The sequence below is a fragment of the Vanellus vanellus genome (genome assembly GCF_965231255.1).
Source record: "Vanellus vanellus genome assembly, chromosome: 1".
Lineage (NCBI taxonomy): Eukaryota > Metazoa > Chordata > Aves > Charadriiformes > Charadriidae > Vanellus > Vanellus vanellus.
In genome coordinates, this window is record NC_138905.1 from 140179854 (window position 1) to 140197666 (window position 17813).

The 17813-nt window shown below is 40.7% G+C and overlaps 1 protein-coding gene across 2 annotated transcripts in view; it reads right to left on the bottom strand.

Moving 5' to 3' along the window:
- Positions 1-2190: 2190 nt before the first annotated feature.
- The window catches only part of CLCN4 (chloride voltage-gated channel 4), a 45348-nt gene continuing 29725 nt past the window's right edge, over positions 2191-17813 (bottom strand). Inside the window, exons 6-12 of one of the 2 annotated variants that reach the window (XM_082485196.1) lie at positions 16403-16609; positions 16230-16310; positions 15131-15676; positions 12672-12858; positions 9822-10220; positions 3957-4173; positions 2191-2442 (exon numbers count right to left, since the gene is read on the bottom strand). In XM_082485196.1, coding sequence (XP_082341322.1) covers positions 2352-2442; positions 3957-4173; positions 9822-10220; positions 12672-12858; positions 15131-15676; positions 16230-16310; positions 16403-16609 — 1728 coding nt within the window. In that variant the 3' untranslated portion in view covers positions 2191-2351. The remainder of the gene's footprint in view (positions 2443-3956; positions 4174-9821; positions 10221-12671; positions 12859-15130; positions 15677-16229; positions 16311-16402; positions 16610-17813) is intronic. The other variant, XM_082485197.1, reaches the window with a different exon arrangement.

The window sequence follows — 17813 nt, forward strand, 5'->3', positions numbered from 1 at the left end:
GGCCATGCCCAGAGAGTGGTGGTGAATGGAGTTAAATCCAGTTGGTGTCCGGTCACAAGTGGTGTCCCCCAGGGCTCGGTGCTGGGGCCTGTTCTCTTTAATATCTTTATCAATGATCTGGATGAGGGCATCAAATGCACCCTCAGTAAGTTCGCAGATGACACTAAGCTAGGCGGGTGTGTTGATCTGCTTGAGGGTAGGATGGCTCTGCAGAGGGATCTGGACAGGCTGGACTGATGGGCCGAGGCCAATGGTATGAGGTTCAACAACTGGTGAGACCCCACCTCGAGTACTGTGTTCAGTTTTGGGCCCCTCACTACCAGAAGGACATTGAGGTGTTGGAGCATGTCCAGAGAAGGGCTACAAAGCTGGTGAGGGGTCTGGAGGACAAGTCTTATGAGGAACAGCTGAGGGAACTGGGGTTGTTTAGCCTGGAGAAGAGGAGGCTGAGGGGAGACCTTATCGCTCTCTACAACTACCTGAAAGGAGGTTGTAGAGAGGTGGGGGCTGACCTCTTCTCCCTGGTGACAAGTGATAGGATGAGAGGAAATGGGTTCAAGTTATGTCAGGGGAGGTTTAGATTGGATATTGGAAAAAATTATTTCACTGAAAGGGTTATTAATCATTGGAATATGCTGCCCAGGGAGGTGGTGGATTTGCCATCCCTGGAGGTGTTTTAAAAAAGGGTAGATGAGGTACTTGGGGACATGGTTTAGAAGTGGTTTTGTCAGGGTAGGTTAATGGTTGGACTTGATGATCTTAAAGGTCCCTTCCAACCTCAGCAATTCTATGATTCTATGATTCTATGACTTGAGCTACTGCTATCTGTATGAATTTGAACAAAAATACCAGAGGTCTTAGATGCTTAAATGAAGGGTCCAGACTCTCGGAGGGTCTGAAGGGGATTCAGGGCATCTAAATTTGGATGCAATCTGTCTCCAATCTTTAAGCTTATACTTATAACACAAACACTGGGTAATGTGCATTATGTGTTACTGAGAGTAGAATTTGTTCTTCTATTACTGGCAGCAGTATTGACTAAAGTGCTAGCGTATTAACACAGACAATGTTGAGTCTGTACATCTTACATAGGGTCAGAACAAGGGTTTAGGAAAATTTAGCATTTTTACCTGAGTGGCTTGGAGGTCCCTACCAGGGGCTGTTAAATCTTGTGTTCTTGCTGCAAACAGGTCATTAATTAAAGCATTGCTGTCGTTATTTGCATCCTCAGTGCTGTGGGGATAGATTCCACAGTTCTGTGACTGGCAGATGCATAAAGAGTAGATCTGCTACAGAATAAATGTCTGTGATTGTTAAATTAACTTCAGCAATCTTTTGGCAGGTGCAAATGAATGCCAAGAAATAGCAATGACCCAAAGGAACTAAATGGAGAATCAGGAATCAATGCAGAACTTCATTAGTTTGTGAAAAATGATGACGTACACTAGGGGAGACAGGTGAGAGAATCAATCTCTTGTCCCTAACATATATGAGAGCTGGATACCAGTCTCCCTTTAGTGCCTTTGAAAATTCCTCCATGGGCTTCTATGTTTTTTCCTGTTGTCACAGCAAACCACATAATACTAAATATTACAGTACCTGTATGCAAAATTGCATAGAGAAATAATAAGTTCTTACAAGTAAGTCACATTTCAACATTAATAAAGGGAATCTGATTGACAGAAATGCTAAACTGTATAAAATTCAAAGGACTAAAGCAGGGAGCAGGGGACACTGTGTTTTGAAGTGAGTTGAAGTGTGTTCTTGCTCCTTTAACTCCAGTCCTGATTCACTTAACTTTTACAAAAATAAATGAAGATGACAACATTTTTCATTTTAAAATATGATTATTTTTTCCCTCGTGAAAATAGAATAATTCAGTAGCAAATAAATAGCCATGATTTCAGTAACAAAAACAACTGAAGTTACTCAGACAAACTCTCTAGTTTGGAACACAAATCTTTATATCTGTTAACAGCTTATACATAAAAAGTGTCTGCTAGACTTCACACCTGCCTCATGAGTTACTGTGAACGTTGATGCATCCCACTGGCGCTCCTGGCTCTTTGTCTTTAAACACCACATCACTTACACTCACCAACGCTCCAATTGAGCTGTTGGGAATCTCATTAAGGAAACACAGCTTGATATCTGCAGCTGCTCAGAGCTTCTAAACTGCCTTCCTCATTAAATAAGTGCCATCCTGCATCCAATCCCTCTGTCAGAGGCATATTGGGCCATTCCTCATACACACTACATTTTCTCTTTAAACAAAATGAAACACCGAACGTAGCCTTTGTGTTAATCTAGAAGTGATTCCTTTGGGGTTACTTTCCTCTTCCTTTACCAGTCTAGTTAAACATGATAGATTCAGGGTCCTGGTTTGCCATTTGAGCCATATGTCTTAATACATCCTTTTTAGTTATGATACCCAGCAACCTCCTAAAGGAGAAAAGGAAAGGAAAGGTCAACAGTCATCTCATATATCATATGTTTTTTTTCCCCTGTTCAGCTGCAGGGACATTTTGTGACTGCTTCCATATAACACTGTCCATCCAATCCATTCCTCAATTATTATCTTTCATAAAAAGCATTCTCACATCGTGTATTTTTACTACTGCAGCAATGATCATTAAGTTAAATGCCTTGGGTTGCTATCTCTTTTTGTTGAGAACGCGACTGAGTGAGGAGCTACAACTACTGAAACTTTGTACGACACAGTAATGAGTTTCCTTAGGCTCAGACTGCAGACAACAAACAACACAAAACCAAGGCAGCAGCACCCTGAGCTAGGGCATGGGGTTTAGTAATACATGAACTAAGCTAAAGCACAGACTTTCTGAAACTCTCACTGTCGGACTGCGTAATTCCTTCAAATTTAAGTGATAATTTCTCGTTTATATGATCCTAAATGAATTATATCTGTCATAAAGATGAGGCCTATGGGAAATTTGGCCCCAAGAGTCAAAAGTTTCCTAACCCTCAGTATCCAAAGGCTTTTATTTCCAGTTCTTGAAGGCCACTAGACATTGAAATTTGGAACTATGTCATTGTTATAGTTTTTCCACCTTTCATTTCATGTAAGTGCTAGAATTTAAGATGAAAATTTCCAAATCCAGGCACTTAAAATCAGGACCTAAATCTGCGTCCTGATAATGATTCCTATTTTCTTAATGCTGAGGACACTGCATCAATTGTAACTCCTGATACATAATATTTTGCAGAAGACTAAGTTTTAGTCTTCTGCATTTAAAAGTGGTTTTGCTGTCCTGCTGTAAAATTTCTTCTTACCACTAGATCCTGGGATAAGCAATGATCTCAAAATAGCTCAAATCCCGTCAGAATTGCTGGATGTTATTTCTAATGCACACAGTGCAGCTTTTTACTCTTCTAATTTCATGTTTGTCCACAGCTCTTCAGCTTTTTTTTTTGTGGACTTTTGGTTTATATGCCTTTCCATTTTCTATTAAAGAAAGCTGAACAGGTTAATTTTCCTCCGCTGACATCTTTATCACAGTCTTCACAAGCATCTAATCTAGCTGGATGTCTAGAAACAAGCACATTCTTTGCAAACAATACTACTTGCCAGATCTGCCTCTGTTGGAAACTGAACTATAGTGGGAGTCAGAACAGTTTATTTTGTATTCATCTTTACCTTATCTAAGTGACGATACACTAAGGATTTGGAAGAACAGAATGAAACACGACACTCGGCAAGGGCCATTTTGGTTCTGAGTCAGATTTCTTTTGTTGCCCTAGAAAGACACTGGGCACACTTCCCTTATTCTTCCATTCACAAAATAGACACATCAAAATATTCACTTGGCTGTCTCAGAGATGCTGATTAACTAGCTACTGTCTATACTTGGTTTGAAACAGGAAAAACAGTATTTATATTAATGCTGAAGAAAATATCCTGAGGTTCTCTAAGAGTGCTTGACTCAGCATCTACTCACCCACTACGAGTGACAAGACACTGCCGGAGTCCGAGTTTCCGGAAAATATCTACCACGGTCTCCATTGGCGTGTGGTCAGTGACAGTGAAAGGGCTCAGGTTGAGAATACGTCTCAGCTTCAATGGATGGGGACTGTTGGGTGGCAGTTCTGGGGGGTCTTCAGTGAAATACACAATGGAGTTGCTCACCACCCCATCCTGACGCTGTCTTGCATTCTCTGTACAGCAGAAAGGTCAAGGTAGACAGTGAGTTAGGCTTGATAACAAAAAAAAAAAAAAAAAAAAAAAAAAAAAATCCTCTTTTGAAAGGCAAAGGTAGTAATAGCTTTTTGTCTTTAACATACTGGGGTCCCAGAAGTTGGGGTTACAGAGCAAACTTGGATTTCCTTGAGAGGTTGTTCCCTTGAAGCAAATGTAAGAGATATTTTTACAAACACAAACTTTTGCTTGGTTGGGATAATGCTTTTCTCAATAAATATGCAGTGCATTGCATTCACAAACATCGCTAATCCAATTGCTGTCAAATTCAAATAATGACGAATAAATATGTCATTTCCTTCATTGTGAGAATCACAACAGAAACTTCTATTATATGCCTGAGGGAGTGGCGTCAACATCCTCTGAACGGTCCCAGCTGGGTTGGAGCGGTATGTTTGTTCACAGACTTCTCACTGAAGTGGAGGAAATCTGGGCATAGTGAATGGATTTATGAACACAAAGCTAGAGAAAGACAAACTCACATCCCAGGGGTCTTAGGGCGGTGTGGGTGTTGTTCTAGACCAGCACACCTCTCTGGAGTGCAGGGTGAACTTTGTGGTTTTGCACTTAATGCCTTAAATAGAGTTTGCATATCCAGATTTTAAAAGGGCAGAAAAAATAGCATTCTACTTGAAGGAAAACACATTTTTTTGTTTGATATGTTTTTTCTCAAGAATACATATTCGACCGCTTTCAAAAGTTCAAAAGCTATCGTTCATACTTTGATCAAACTATGAAGTGAACTTTACACTACATCTGGACTTTACATAACCAGTATAAGCCTTTTACTTTAAAGTATGCTCCAACAAGAATTCTTAGCATTGAATTGGTTTATTTTCTTTGTAGTGTTTACCTCATTCTACTTAACACTGCAGGGCGGAACCAATATATGAGATGGATTTCTAAATGATAGACAACTCTCTCCCTAGAATAAGCATATCACATGTTTGGCTCCGAGGGTTTAACTCTTTCTTCCTTTTTGTATAAATTCTTGGAAATGGCTGGAATTCTTATCTTTGATTAATATAGGTTGTTTCTGTTCTTGAGAGGTGCAGCAAATCAGACATACTCAAAGTGTATGTATATATTCTTGGAGCTCATTGCCATCAATCAAAATGCAGAAACCTGCTCCTGTGACTTGTAACGTGTAGACAGTAATGGTTTCCAACATGTTCCAGCTGCATTTTTTTTCCCCTTTAACGATCACTGTCTTGTAATATTTCTGGAACTGGAGCAGTGCTGGCTCAAACCTAATATCAGTACCAGTATACGATTTTCAACCTTCTCACCCCACATATTACAAGACCTATTGCAATTTATAGGAATGATGCTAACTTTGTCTCATCTTGTTTTGACTCATACATCTAATTTCAAGTGTGAACATGCCTGTATAGCTCTTTGATATATGATCTGTGGTAAGAAGTAACATTTATCAAACTGAAGGTAACTCCCACCCTTTGATAAAAACCCTTGACAGCTAGGTATTTCCTTCCCGAAACTGCACCCAAAGCAATAGGCCCAAGCATTTTAGTTGCCACATTGCTGTTCCCAAGGCAACGATGACCCTGGACAACAGTGATTAGCTAAAGCCATGATTTCACTCTTCAAAGTCAAACATCTCTCTAGAGAAATTTGAATGATGTAGTACTACTGAGCAAATTCAGCAGCATCAGAAAAATGGTGGACTTTGTATGCAGTCTCACTAGATGGAGGAGTTAGAGTAAAGGGAACAGAAGAACAGATCATTTTTGAAGTCAGTGCTAAGAAAAGCAGATATAACTTAACAGAAAGAGCAAAGCAAATGGATGACGATGTCTGGTTTTACAGATCAATCTGTGGAAGGCTCTTGTCATACCTAGAGGGTATTATTATTTCTCCCGAATGTGAAACGGCCTTTCATATTCAGGAGTTCACAGTTCACAGCCTGTATTAGCTATGCTACTCTCTCAACTCCACACTGGGAAAAGTACATTATACAGGCCACCTGGCTTGTGTCCAAGACTCTGCCTTTTGTACGATGCCTCTGAAGCTGGCCAAATTTAAGAAGAACTTTACAGGATCAGATACTCCCCTCTGCAAGACTGTAAAGTAGGTGCCATCTAAAATGTAAACACCTCTTCCCAGAGAGTGACTCTGCCCCCCTGACCTGCATGTCTGCTCAAAAAAGACCAGTGGAAGGACGCAGTCCTCCTGAAGGTGCTTCTGAGTGACCTGAAGTGGCATTGCCATTCACTTTACAGGGACTGGATGCATTTTTAGAATGTGCTTAGTGCTCCACTTCATAAGAAGGAAGTTATGTAGGCATAAATCATGAGGTGGAGAGCTGTGTGTGAACAGGTATTTGATGCGGGACTCAACAGCTGTTGCCTTCATTCAAGAAGGCAGTTGTATGAGGGAATCGGAGTACTTCCCCAGAGTATTGCCTGGGCCACCACACTGCTGATGCACAATTTATCGGGCCAGAGAAAGAAGCTGAAGCTTCTTGGTTGAAAGCATGTCTTTATGTAGTGCAACGTGTTGTCATATAGAGGCATCAAAACTAATTCAGACTGAGGCAGCATTCTGCGGGGCACAATGCAGTGGAAGAAGAGATATTGGTGTGGGCCTGACTCTGCTTTTCAGAAGACCTCATTCCCTAACTATAGTGCTGCGCAGATGGGGCTTATACCGTTCCCAGGCATAATTCTCCAGTATCTCTGGATGTTGTCACGCTGAGCAGGAGATAAGAACCTGAACACGAGAATATGCTTCACCACATGTGATGTTTACCTCTTGGCAAGTAATTTTACAGTTTAAGGAGACTTAGCGTATGGCTCCGTGAACATAATTCTGAAGCAAGCCGAGGTAAAGGTTTGGAACATATTAGCTACTCTGTGGTAATGATGAGCAGTGACTACTTCTGCAATAAATGCAAAGTAACTTTGGCCTTCAGTGAAAGAGGATGAGCTATTAAAAAGTTGCTAGCATGGTATAAAACCAGTGTTTTGCCCTGCCCTGTACTAGAACAATATACTGTGTCTTTTGGAAAAGTGAAACCAGATCCAGATTTTAAGTCACAAAGACACAACCCATTCTGGAAAGATTAACCATTTATCACAGAGTCAGCACAGAATGACATCAGGAGCTGTCATACTTAACCCAAGAGAAAAAGGGTCACCAAAGGTCCCTGACAGCTGAGGACTTTAGGAAAAATTACCTATGCAGAGAAGTTTTTGATTTTAAATCTCAGTTCTGCCTCAGATCCTATGAAAGATGCTCTTAATTAGAGCTGATAGGGAAACTACCTTTTCCTCTGGAAAATGTGGATGTCAAAGAAAGAGTTTTTGAAGGGGAAAACATTTTGATCTAAAATGTTTGCTGAGTTTATTTTTAACTGATTTCTTTGTTATTAGTGCATAGCTGGACATTTTCACGCATCTCCTAGCAAGCCCATTCAGACACGTTGCCATTTATGACCTGCATCAAAAGACTCAGTTGTTCAAAATTCTCTGAGTTGCTTCAGACAGCATCTGCTCTTTCTGCTTTTAAAGTGAGGGCTCTGCATCTTCACTCCATGCAATTTTCCCACTGAATACTTCCCTGCAAAGGAGACGTAAAAGACTATAAAGTTAGGATGGCAGCAAGTGTTACAGCCATGACGTGGCATAGACAGTGTAAAAGCCAGACACAGGATAGGCTAAATACATCTAATTAAGATTTTTTACTTCTCAAAGGGGAATGCAGAAGATATTTGAAACTCATTAGCAAGAGCAGGATAAAATACAAATTATTTTATAAATGGTATCAGCTCCTGGCATTTACATATTTGGTGAAACTTCAGACACATATTTACTTTCCTAACTTGGCCATGCAAGGCATCTTTTGTTACTGCCAAAGGAAGATTAGCCCTCTGAGAAAATCATTTGTTTGAAAGGGGTATTGCAGCTAGCAGCCTTGGACTTCATCTTGGTGTCTTTAAAATTCTCTTATACTGAGATTGGTATGCAGAGCTTTATAACTTCATGGAGACTCTTTTTTTGGCTTGTTTTTGAAGGAGGGATGAAGGAGCAACCAGTGATAGTGGGCTTTTAATGAAAAAGTTAGATTCCCACACCCCTGGGAAGTTAAATTACAACTGTACAATTAGAGGAGCTGTAGAAGTGGCAGTAAGACCTGTTCTGCTTTCCTGTGTTTTGAGAAATTAGTGAGATAACTAAATGCAAAATGAATTCCGTTCATAAACTATTTTTTGTAACTGAAATGACAACTTAAACCACAGGAGGGAAAAAAATGAGAAAATAATTTCTTAATGAAGAGTATTCCGCACTACATTTTAAAGGGAGAAAACTGGGCTCTGTCATTTCTTTCCTTCTTCTGCATGTAGTATTAATGCAGTGTTGATGACTTTCTCTTGTGGGTTGAAGAGACTGGAATCAAGTAACAGCTGAGTGTCCTTAAATAAGTGAATATAAATTTCAGGTCTAATCACTTAGATAGAGTCTTTTTACATCCAGGAGATGAAAATAAATATGCATTAAAAAAAAAAAAAAGACATGCTTTAAAGAGCACTGTTATTTCAAATTTTATTTTAGCTTTGTGAGAAGTGAGCAGGAAAGTGGCCCTCTAAAATAGCCCTGATTTTCCATCTATGGATTTACTTTTCTGAAGAATATGGGAGCATCCATTTGAGACAACAGCTTTTTAAAGGTGCCTGAAGAGGAGGGATGAAACAGTCCCATGCAGAGAGGAAAAATTCCATGAGAAGGAGATTTGGGTATGCCAGACGTACCATTCCCCTGCAAAGTATAAGGCAATCATGCCCAGCTAGAAGCCAGCCTGCCTGCCCAAGCTGGCCCTCAACACCACAGGACTGATAGAATTGAGCTTAGACCATGATGTTGATTTGCCAGGCCCGCAGATCTCTGCAGCTCTGAATGCCCTGGGTACAGGGAAGGTGGGAACACTTGTTTTCATCCAATATACCTGTCTTTTCAACCCCCACCTAGCCATCAGGCCAACCAGGAAAGGACCTGATGGGTCAAAACCTGTAATGACCTGGGTCAGGCTCTCAGGCAACCAGCCAGCTATCCACTGGATGCTTGACAAAACTCAGCCATCTTTACCAAACAACATCCTCCACTGAAAAGCTTCCCACCCCTCATGCAAAAGGCCTGCATGTGAGAGAGAAAAAAAAAAGAGATAGTGCAACAGAAAGCAGCACAGGGGCTTGCACTTTGTCACAGTGTGACAGCATCACAGGTGCCTCAACATCTACTGGCAGCCCATGGATATTACAAGAAGCTCAGCACTGCAGCAGCTTTTTATCTGGTTCTGACAAAACTTCTGGCCATATGAGTTTGGTTTATCTCTGTTGTCTGTAGCAAAATTGTATTTTACTGTTGTGAGTGACAACAAAATTAAGCCCCCAAAAGTCAAACCCACAGAAGTCTACCAGGTGATATTTGGCAATAGAAAAGATTCCAGCTATGGGTCCTAATAACTACCAAAAACCATACCTGGGGAAAATGTTAGGTTTTGTTCTTATTTAGCCATTCTTTAAGGTGAATAACACTGGTAACATCCTACCCTATCCAAATCAAACATATGTACAGCAATACTCTCTACTCACTTATTGCAAGAATCAGCTCTCGTCTCTGTGCAAATCCAATAAGTCTCTCTGAGTCTTTTGAAACCACTACTGGGAAGCCATTGTAGTCAGTCTCCTTGATTAGTGTCTCGACGTCCTCCACCGTCATGCTGTCCTGGGTCAGAACAGACAGAGGAGCTTCACCACGCCTTGGTCTCATGACATCTGTTGCCAGGGTTCGGTGGGTGAATTCATCCTTCACATCCAGAAATGGGTAGCCGTTCAGGTGAATGTGAGCTTCATAGATCCCTTCTTTCCCAAAGGCGTCTGCCACCCACTTGCTTGTGACAGCTGCAGCCATAAGAGGTACGATGTACTCCAGGCCTCCAGTTAGCTCAAACATAATCACCACCAGAGAGACCGTCATTCGGGTAACACCACCTGCCAACAAGGAAAGCAGTCAATTTTCCTTTAGTGCTCTTTAAGTATACACACTAAGCAATTAATTTATATTTTGTGTTTTACACTCAAAAAGGCATGAGATTATTCAAGCTGAATACTTTGCCCTTATACTCTGTGAATAGTTTTGGGTTTATTTCACTAAAGGAAGATTCTTCATCTGCTGCAATTTTCATCAAAAAGATTGAGTGAACTTGCTCAAGTCAAAGACGCTAACACCAAAAAGCAAATAATGAATGCTAAAAGACTGAGCTATCAAACCAGAAAGCATACAAAAAAAACCCCAGCTATACTGGATACTTGGGAAACTAAACCTGAATCCTGTCATTAGCCCTCGAAAATTACTCCAAGAATCAACTAAGTACCATGGCTGGGGCAGGTAGGAGCATTGAGAGCTGGCCGTCACATTGGTTTACCTGTCACATTCATTCTGAAAAGAAAGCTAAGCATTATCTTCAGGCACACTATGGTGACAAAATTCTATATAAGGACAGTCTGGGGCCACTGCAAGAGCTACTTTGCAGCTTAAACCCTAGCTTTTGATATCACTATAACATACAGTTTGAAATGTATACATCTTGGTTTGAGGCCATCTAGGCATGCAGCTGTAGACAGGGTTATAGCTGTATTTTTCAATCTAGTCTTTCTGTATTAATTTCACATGCAAGCTCTTCACTCCTTCAGTTTACATTAAAGGATAAAAATAATCATATCACTGCAGACAAGTGTGTACGTATCACTGAATTATTAGGTAACATTTCTTTGCCTCTGTTCAAAAGGTAAATGTAATAAATCTGCTATTTTTAGGCCTAAAAATGCAGCACCATTTTAGATGAGAGAAATCAGAAAACAGGTCATTAAAAGATGCTTTTAATCTAGCAGCATACAGGAATATTAAACTGTTGATTATTTAACATGATGATCCAGATACGACTTTCATCTGAGGAATGCCTTAAACTTCTGACTCTGAAAAGCTGAGAGCAGAGTAAGGATCATTTAACACTTACTCTACATCTCTTACACTAAGCGAGACAGGTCTTGGGCTTAAGAATGAGAAGTGACCATTCTGCTGTATGTCTCACCATACGATTAAAATCACTGCACCTCGATTTGGACCTTTTAAAAGAGGAAGATCACTTCCACTAGCAGATCAACTGGAATATCAGAGCAAAAATGTTGTGTGTAATTTCTTTTATGAACATTAAGATCATTTATGGACAAGAGGAAGTTCTTTACTCTTTTTTGACAGTAAGATTCATCGTAGCTATTTTAATGTCTCTACACTGCTGTAGGCGTTCACATCCAAAGGGGTGCTCCAGATTGCCTTTATAATCTCTGGAGAAAAACAGGTAATTTTGAGGCCAAATTCATCTGTTCGTTTGCCTGGCTTTAGATGTGTATTGCTAGATGAGACTGATCTTTCCAGCATCTCATTTTTCTGTTTTGACTGTGAAGGGTATCAACATGGCTAGCTCAGATGTTGATGTCTACTTTACAGGCATTAAATTTAGACAAGCAAATCACACCCTTCCTTCCTCTATAACTGGTAGCGGAAATGATCCTACTTTTCTAGCAAGAGACTCCAAAACTGCAACTTTTCCAGCTCTTCCCTGAGTACTTTCATTTCAAATCTACCTAATTACATTAATCATGTGTTACACCTCCCCACTATTACTTGGGCATCTAATGACGGTATCAGCGACAGCAAGAAAAGGAGGTAGACCACTCAATTACAGAAAAGGAGATATATGATAAGGCAAAAATGTGTTCAGATGGTATGCTTGTAACATTCCTATTGCATCTATGACTAGAAATTGAATATGTGAGGTATTATTCAATGATCTTGCTTTAATAGTTAACAGATCGTTCCTGTTACATCCAATAAATCCTACTGATTGAACAAAAACAGATATTGGCCTATGGTCAAAATCAAAATCAGAAGACAGCCACGTTGACCAGAGTGTGGCACATAGTCAAAATAAGACCCAGAAATTTTACCTCTGCATAGCTTAAAATTTGGCCAGAGCTGGGAAGTTTGTTCCCTGCACTGAGAGAGAGCACAGTGTAAACAAGGAAGTAGCTTGAGTCCCACTACAGTGGATTTCATTACATGAAAAGGGGGGGGAAAAACCCAAGCAAAAAACACTCCTTCTTGGAAACCTGTAGCCTAGCTTTAATTTTTTCTTTCCTTCTTGTGCTTTTAGGTGGATGACAAGGAATAGGAATTGGTGACTGCAGACTGCAAGCCTCTCCTTTGTTGATCACTGGAGAGGCCCTTTGAGGCAGCTGCCCATGCTTTAGCCCATCGTATCCATTATGTCCAGAAATGCCAGCATAGCACCTAACGCAAACACAGACCCCTCTTAAACAATTTGTAGGTCCCCAAACATCAGTGTTATCCATGTATGAAGCAATGATCGGCAGATACTGTACCCAAGCAAGCTGCTGCTCCCACCATAGCATAAAGTCCTGGCGTGACGCAGTCTGCCCCAGGTCTGCACCAGTTCCTGAAGATGATCCAGTCATGATGGTGATATGCCAGCTGCTCTACTCCAATCCCAACCATCCTACCAGCCATGGCTCCAACAGCCATGCTGGGAATGAAAAGGCCTGAAGGGATCTTGAATAAAATATAGACACATGAGCACCTTGACAAAAATGACTGTTAATGAACTTATTGATCAAACAATTTATTATTAGCAGTAAGAGAATCCAGTTTCCTTATCAAATATAAAAAATAGCTCAGAAGGTCATAGCCTTGTGGCAGCCTACAGTGATGTCCCCCATGGTCTGAGATAGGTTTCTGCAGTGACTGAGTTTGTATGGCTACATGTGTATTAATAGCTTTATAAAATGTTAATGTATGTTTTTAAATACTTTTGAATCCTACCTGCTGCATCACAGTGATTTCAGAGTTTCTGAATAATAGTCTGCTTTTAAAGTCAAGATGTTCCTGGGTTTGCCTTTATTGCTTTCTCAGCAGGATATCAGGAGCTGCTGATGGTTCTGTCACAGGCTTGAGAAAAACCTTAACTGAAAATAACATCTTGATTTCACCCTCTATCACATGGAGTACTTTATAGTTTTCTTACTACTCTTTCAGGTTAAATCAGACCAGATTTTAAATTAAACGTCAAATGCAGAATTAAAATTCAGAGAAAGGAGGTTGACTGCTCAGAGGCAGCTATTTCTTCATCTCAGTTTGCTATATATTTTCCAGGAAGCTCTATGACTCATTACCTTGTTGTCTGCTATACAGACAAATCACTAAAAAAAAAAAAAAAAGTATTGAAATGAGAAAGAAAGAAAAAAAGACAATTAAAATTCACTTTGCCTTGGCTAAGTGCATTTCCTCTTAGATGTCAAGTGCACCTGCAAGTTGGAGAGAAATTTCATGGTGGAGAAGACAAGTCAGATTTGTGGCAAGGGTCTGCATGGAGTTTTTGTTGGGTTTAGAGACGAAAGGCTGTTATATCTTTTTAACTCTGCAAATACACCTTGCGCTTCCTAGACAACTAGAGTAACAACCTCAGCATAGCCCAGAGGCATTAGGGCTGAAAACAGCAGGCACTATCTCCCGCACCATATACTGTTAATTTTGCTGATACAGTTGGATTTAGTCTTCTAGATTTGGTGGGTGAAGCTATTTTGTCTGTTCTTTTACAGAATAGTTGAAACTATCTATTGCTTCTAACAAATTTTAAATATATAGAATAAATAAAGAACCACATATCGAATAAAGAACCAAACTCTGAAGTTTTTAAACAAATGAACAAGCATAACAGCTGGCTGCCAGCTATAAATCAGTTTCTGCAGTGAAGGGCATCTAATTTCAAGTCCTCGTCCAGAAATATTACACCTGCAACATCCAAGTGTTCTTAAACTCCCATGTGTTCTCTCTGCTCAGGAAATCAGTCACTGGTCCTGAATGACCTTCTACCATTCAGTAGTTCTTGTTTAGAGGAAGAAAACGTGAAAGAAAAGCAAAACTGACAACTTCCTACTATATTTCAGGTAAAAAGCCTTCTAAAAGATGGATCCTCAGTTCAAGCACAGTGTTTATGCACAGTGTTTAAGAGAAGGATGAGATGCTATAGCTTTGAGTGTGGCAAAAATACAGTGTATAACTCAGAAAAACTAAGTGCTCAGATAATGGGAACTGTAGACAGACATATATGTGTTTTATATGGGCTCTAGCAATCAGATATATAAAACTCACCACGAACAGTTTTATAAATATTGAAAGCTTGGATAAATTGTTCTTGGACCTTTCATCACCCATTTATGGGTAGGAGGAGTGGAAGGAAAAAGCTGCAAATCCAGAATAATCAAACCATACATCCATCAGTCCTTCCACTCATTACCTCTTTTTTCCAAGCTACAGGGCTTAAAAAGATTCAAAAATAGAAGTTTTCAGCTACTTTTATATTTTTGTGAGGTTTTAAATGTGTAAATCAGTAAATTTAAAGCTATTACTTCCTTGAGTATAGCTACCTTGAGGCACATTAAGACATTAATCCAACAAGACAAGCAACAGTGTAAATATTCCATATCCCTGAGAGAGCTGAAAGACAGCTGCAGTGGGAATCATCTTGAATTTGCTTATTGGCAACAGTGGAAATGAATTCCCACCCAGATTTCTTTTTTCACTTAACAAAACTGCAGATGACTAGAAGGTGGAAAAGCAAGGCTCATCCCCCTGCTGTGATGGGGGACCACAGAGCAAGGTGGGTGAACCCACAGGCAGGTGAACCAACAGACACCTCAACCACACCTGCGTGGCCAGGTGTAGGTCAGAGGCACACAAGCCCTGCCAGATAGACCACATCTGCTGATGGCAACCCATCTGTGCCTTGTGCTCACAACAGTTCCTGTGCCCGTCCCCAATTTACCTTCATGCCGAAAGTGAATATTGTGATGACAATTTTAAACACCAAAGCCAAGGCGAGCTGCCACATGGCAGTGTAGACTCCAGGTCCGGCAGGTCTGTCAGGAATGTCATCCACTGGCCGGGTCATGTTTGGGTCGTTGATGTAGTCACAGAGCTGCGAGGACTCCAGGGCACCGCAGTCGTTGAAGAGCTCTGAGATCAGCTCGCTGGTACTCCGCCGGGTGTAAGGGTTGGGGTAGGCGATGATGGCAGTGATAGCCGTTATCACTATGACCTCCAAGACTGGGTATTTCCCAAGTCTGGTGGTTTTTCGCCTCCTGCACCAGGCGATGTTGCACCGGATAAAGAGGGTCCCCCAGAGGCCTCCGAAGACACCGAGCAGGATGAAGGGGAAGAGCTCAGCCATGTACCAAGGTGTGTGGTACTCCACGTAGAACAGGACCAGCCGGCTGTTTCCAAAAGGATTGATGGACCTCAGTGTGAAGGCAGCCACGAGGGCAGCAAAAAATGACCTCCAGAGGGTTTTTAGAGGAAAGTAATAGCTGACCTAAAACCAAGCAGAGACCATAAACAACTTCACTGAGTGTGACAGAGGGTGTTTGCTTTAATTACTCACTGGAGCACCACGTGCAGTAAGCCATTGCCACGTGTTTCATCCATGACTCTACATCTGCCTTTACTGGGAACACCAGTCCTTGCCACAGCCAGAACATGTTCACAAAGGTATTAGAAAAGGCAATTTCAGATAGGGAGCAGCAACCAGTGAAAAATCCATACATCTAAATCCAAAGTTGCTGGCTAGAGACAGTAAGACGGGTGCTTGGCTGCTCGGCTCGTGCAGCAGCAAGCTGAAAACTGGAGACAGCTCAGCACAGTGATTTCCAAATTAAACAATTTCATTTGTTTCCAGAAAGCCAGTGCTCTTCTTTTACTCAGATTATGCTAAAATACCTGGTTATTTCTTATTACTATAAATCAAAGATTATTTTTGCTTTAGAAGAAAAATAAACATATGTATATTTGAAAAATAAAGAGGAATATTAGAAAAAGGCATCAAGTGAAAGTATATTTATTGAAGCGAGTCAACTGCCAGGTCTCACCTCTTCCAGACTAAAAAGCACGCCTCCAATCGGAGCCCCAAAGGCAACAGAAACTCCTGCGGCGGCTGCAGCCGAAAGCACCTACAAAGCAAATATTTAGGTACAAGGCATGAGTCCTTTGAAACATCGAGCAACTGGACAAGGAAATTAGAGAGGATTTAAGCCAACCTCACCTCTCTCCTCTTTCCTTCATTCTTGCTGTACTTTGAGAAAAGGCTGCTGAAGAAGTTTCCGCAGCAACAGGCCACATGGACTAATGGCCCCTCTTTCCCAAGGCTGAGGCCTGAAGATACCACCAGAACCAAGGTGACTGTTTTGATTAAAAGTGTCCACTTGCCCAGGTAGCCCCTAATAATGAACCCACTCAAGATGGTTTTTATCTGGAAAGCAGGAAGAACATGTTGAAGAGCTGGAGAAACCTCTTCTACTCTGAACTTGCAAACGGAGTTAAATGGAGTTAAAACCCCAGCAGAGTTAGAAATGAAAAATAACTAAAAAACAAACAAAAAACCCCACCATAGACTGCTTGAAAAGAGACAGTAATGGAGAGAAAGAAATCGTAGGTAGGGTAACTTTCCCACAGAAATATCAGAGCAGGGGTTAAGCAGACCACACTTTTACTGTTGTTATGGGTGGTCCCCTGCATCAGTAAGGAGTCTTACAGAGATCAATAGAAATACAAAACTTTTATGCATCTCCTTGGCTTACAGGATCAGAGTTAAACTAGACCCAACTTTAACAAAGTGGAAAAAAAGCAAATAAACAACCACAGACTTTTCCCAGTTACAACAAGAAAAAAAAAGTTCTAAATATTTGGAATGGCCGTGCCATAAAAGCATACAGGTATTATGAAATGAGGAAGTCCAAGAGATCTTATTTTTACTCTTATTTCCTCTTAATTTTGCATGTGTGTGGCTAGACACACACGTGCACATGCATGACACAGAGGCTGCAGGGTGGGATTAAAGTTTGGACTCCAGCCCTGGAAACGGGACGGAGCTGAGCACCATCTCACATGAGAGATTTAGCACTCAGAAACTATGTTTACAGTTAACTATGAACACTTTTTGACAACACTTTACAGATATATCAAATATATCACACACATGTGACTACTTTGAAACAGGGAGATTATTTAAATATTTCAAATTATTTGTGGTGGTTTTTTTCCTGATTGACTATGAAACATTTGGATGCTTTTCCTAGAGATGAAGAATAAAAATATGCCAAGATTTCTAAAATTTGGGCTGTTGATTGTGTCTGCCAGATTCCCGAGTAATGATCCCAGTGGTTCTATAGTACTTTTAGCAAAAGATTTCAAGAATTTTGAGTAGCTATGCTGCTTGAATTGTAGGGTTCCTCATTTTAACAGCTGAAATACGGAGTGAGGCTCAATATGTAAAATATTGAAAACCAAGTAGAGATTTTGGCTGCCATAATGTTGTCATGCCAGCATGACATTGTGTACGAGGGCCCAATGTGCAGAAGTTGGACAGCCAGACGCTTTTCAAGCATCCCTAATGATGGGCAACTTGCATCTTCAGCAGCTTGGAAAACCTTAGGTTTGTAGCCCTCCCTTTTTTG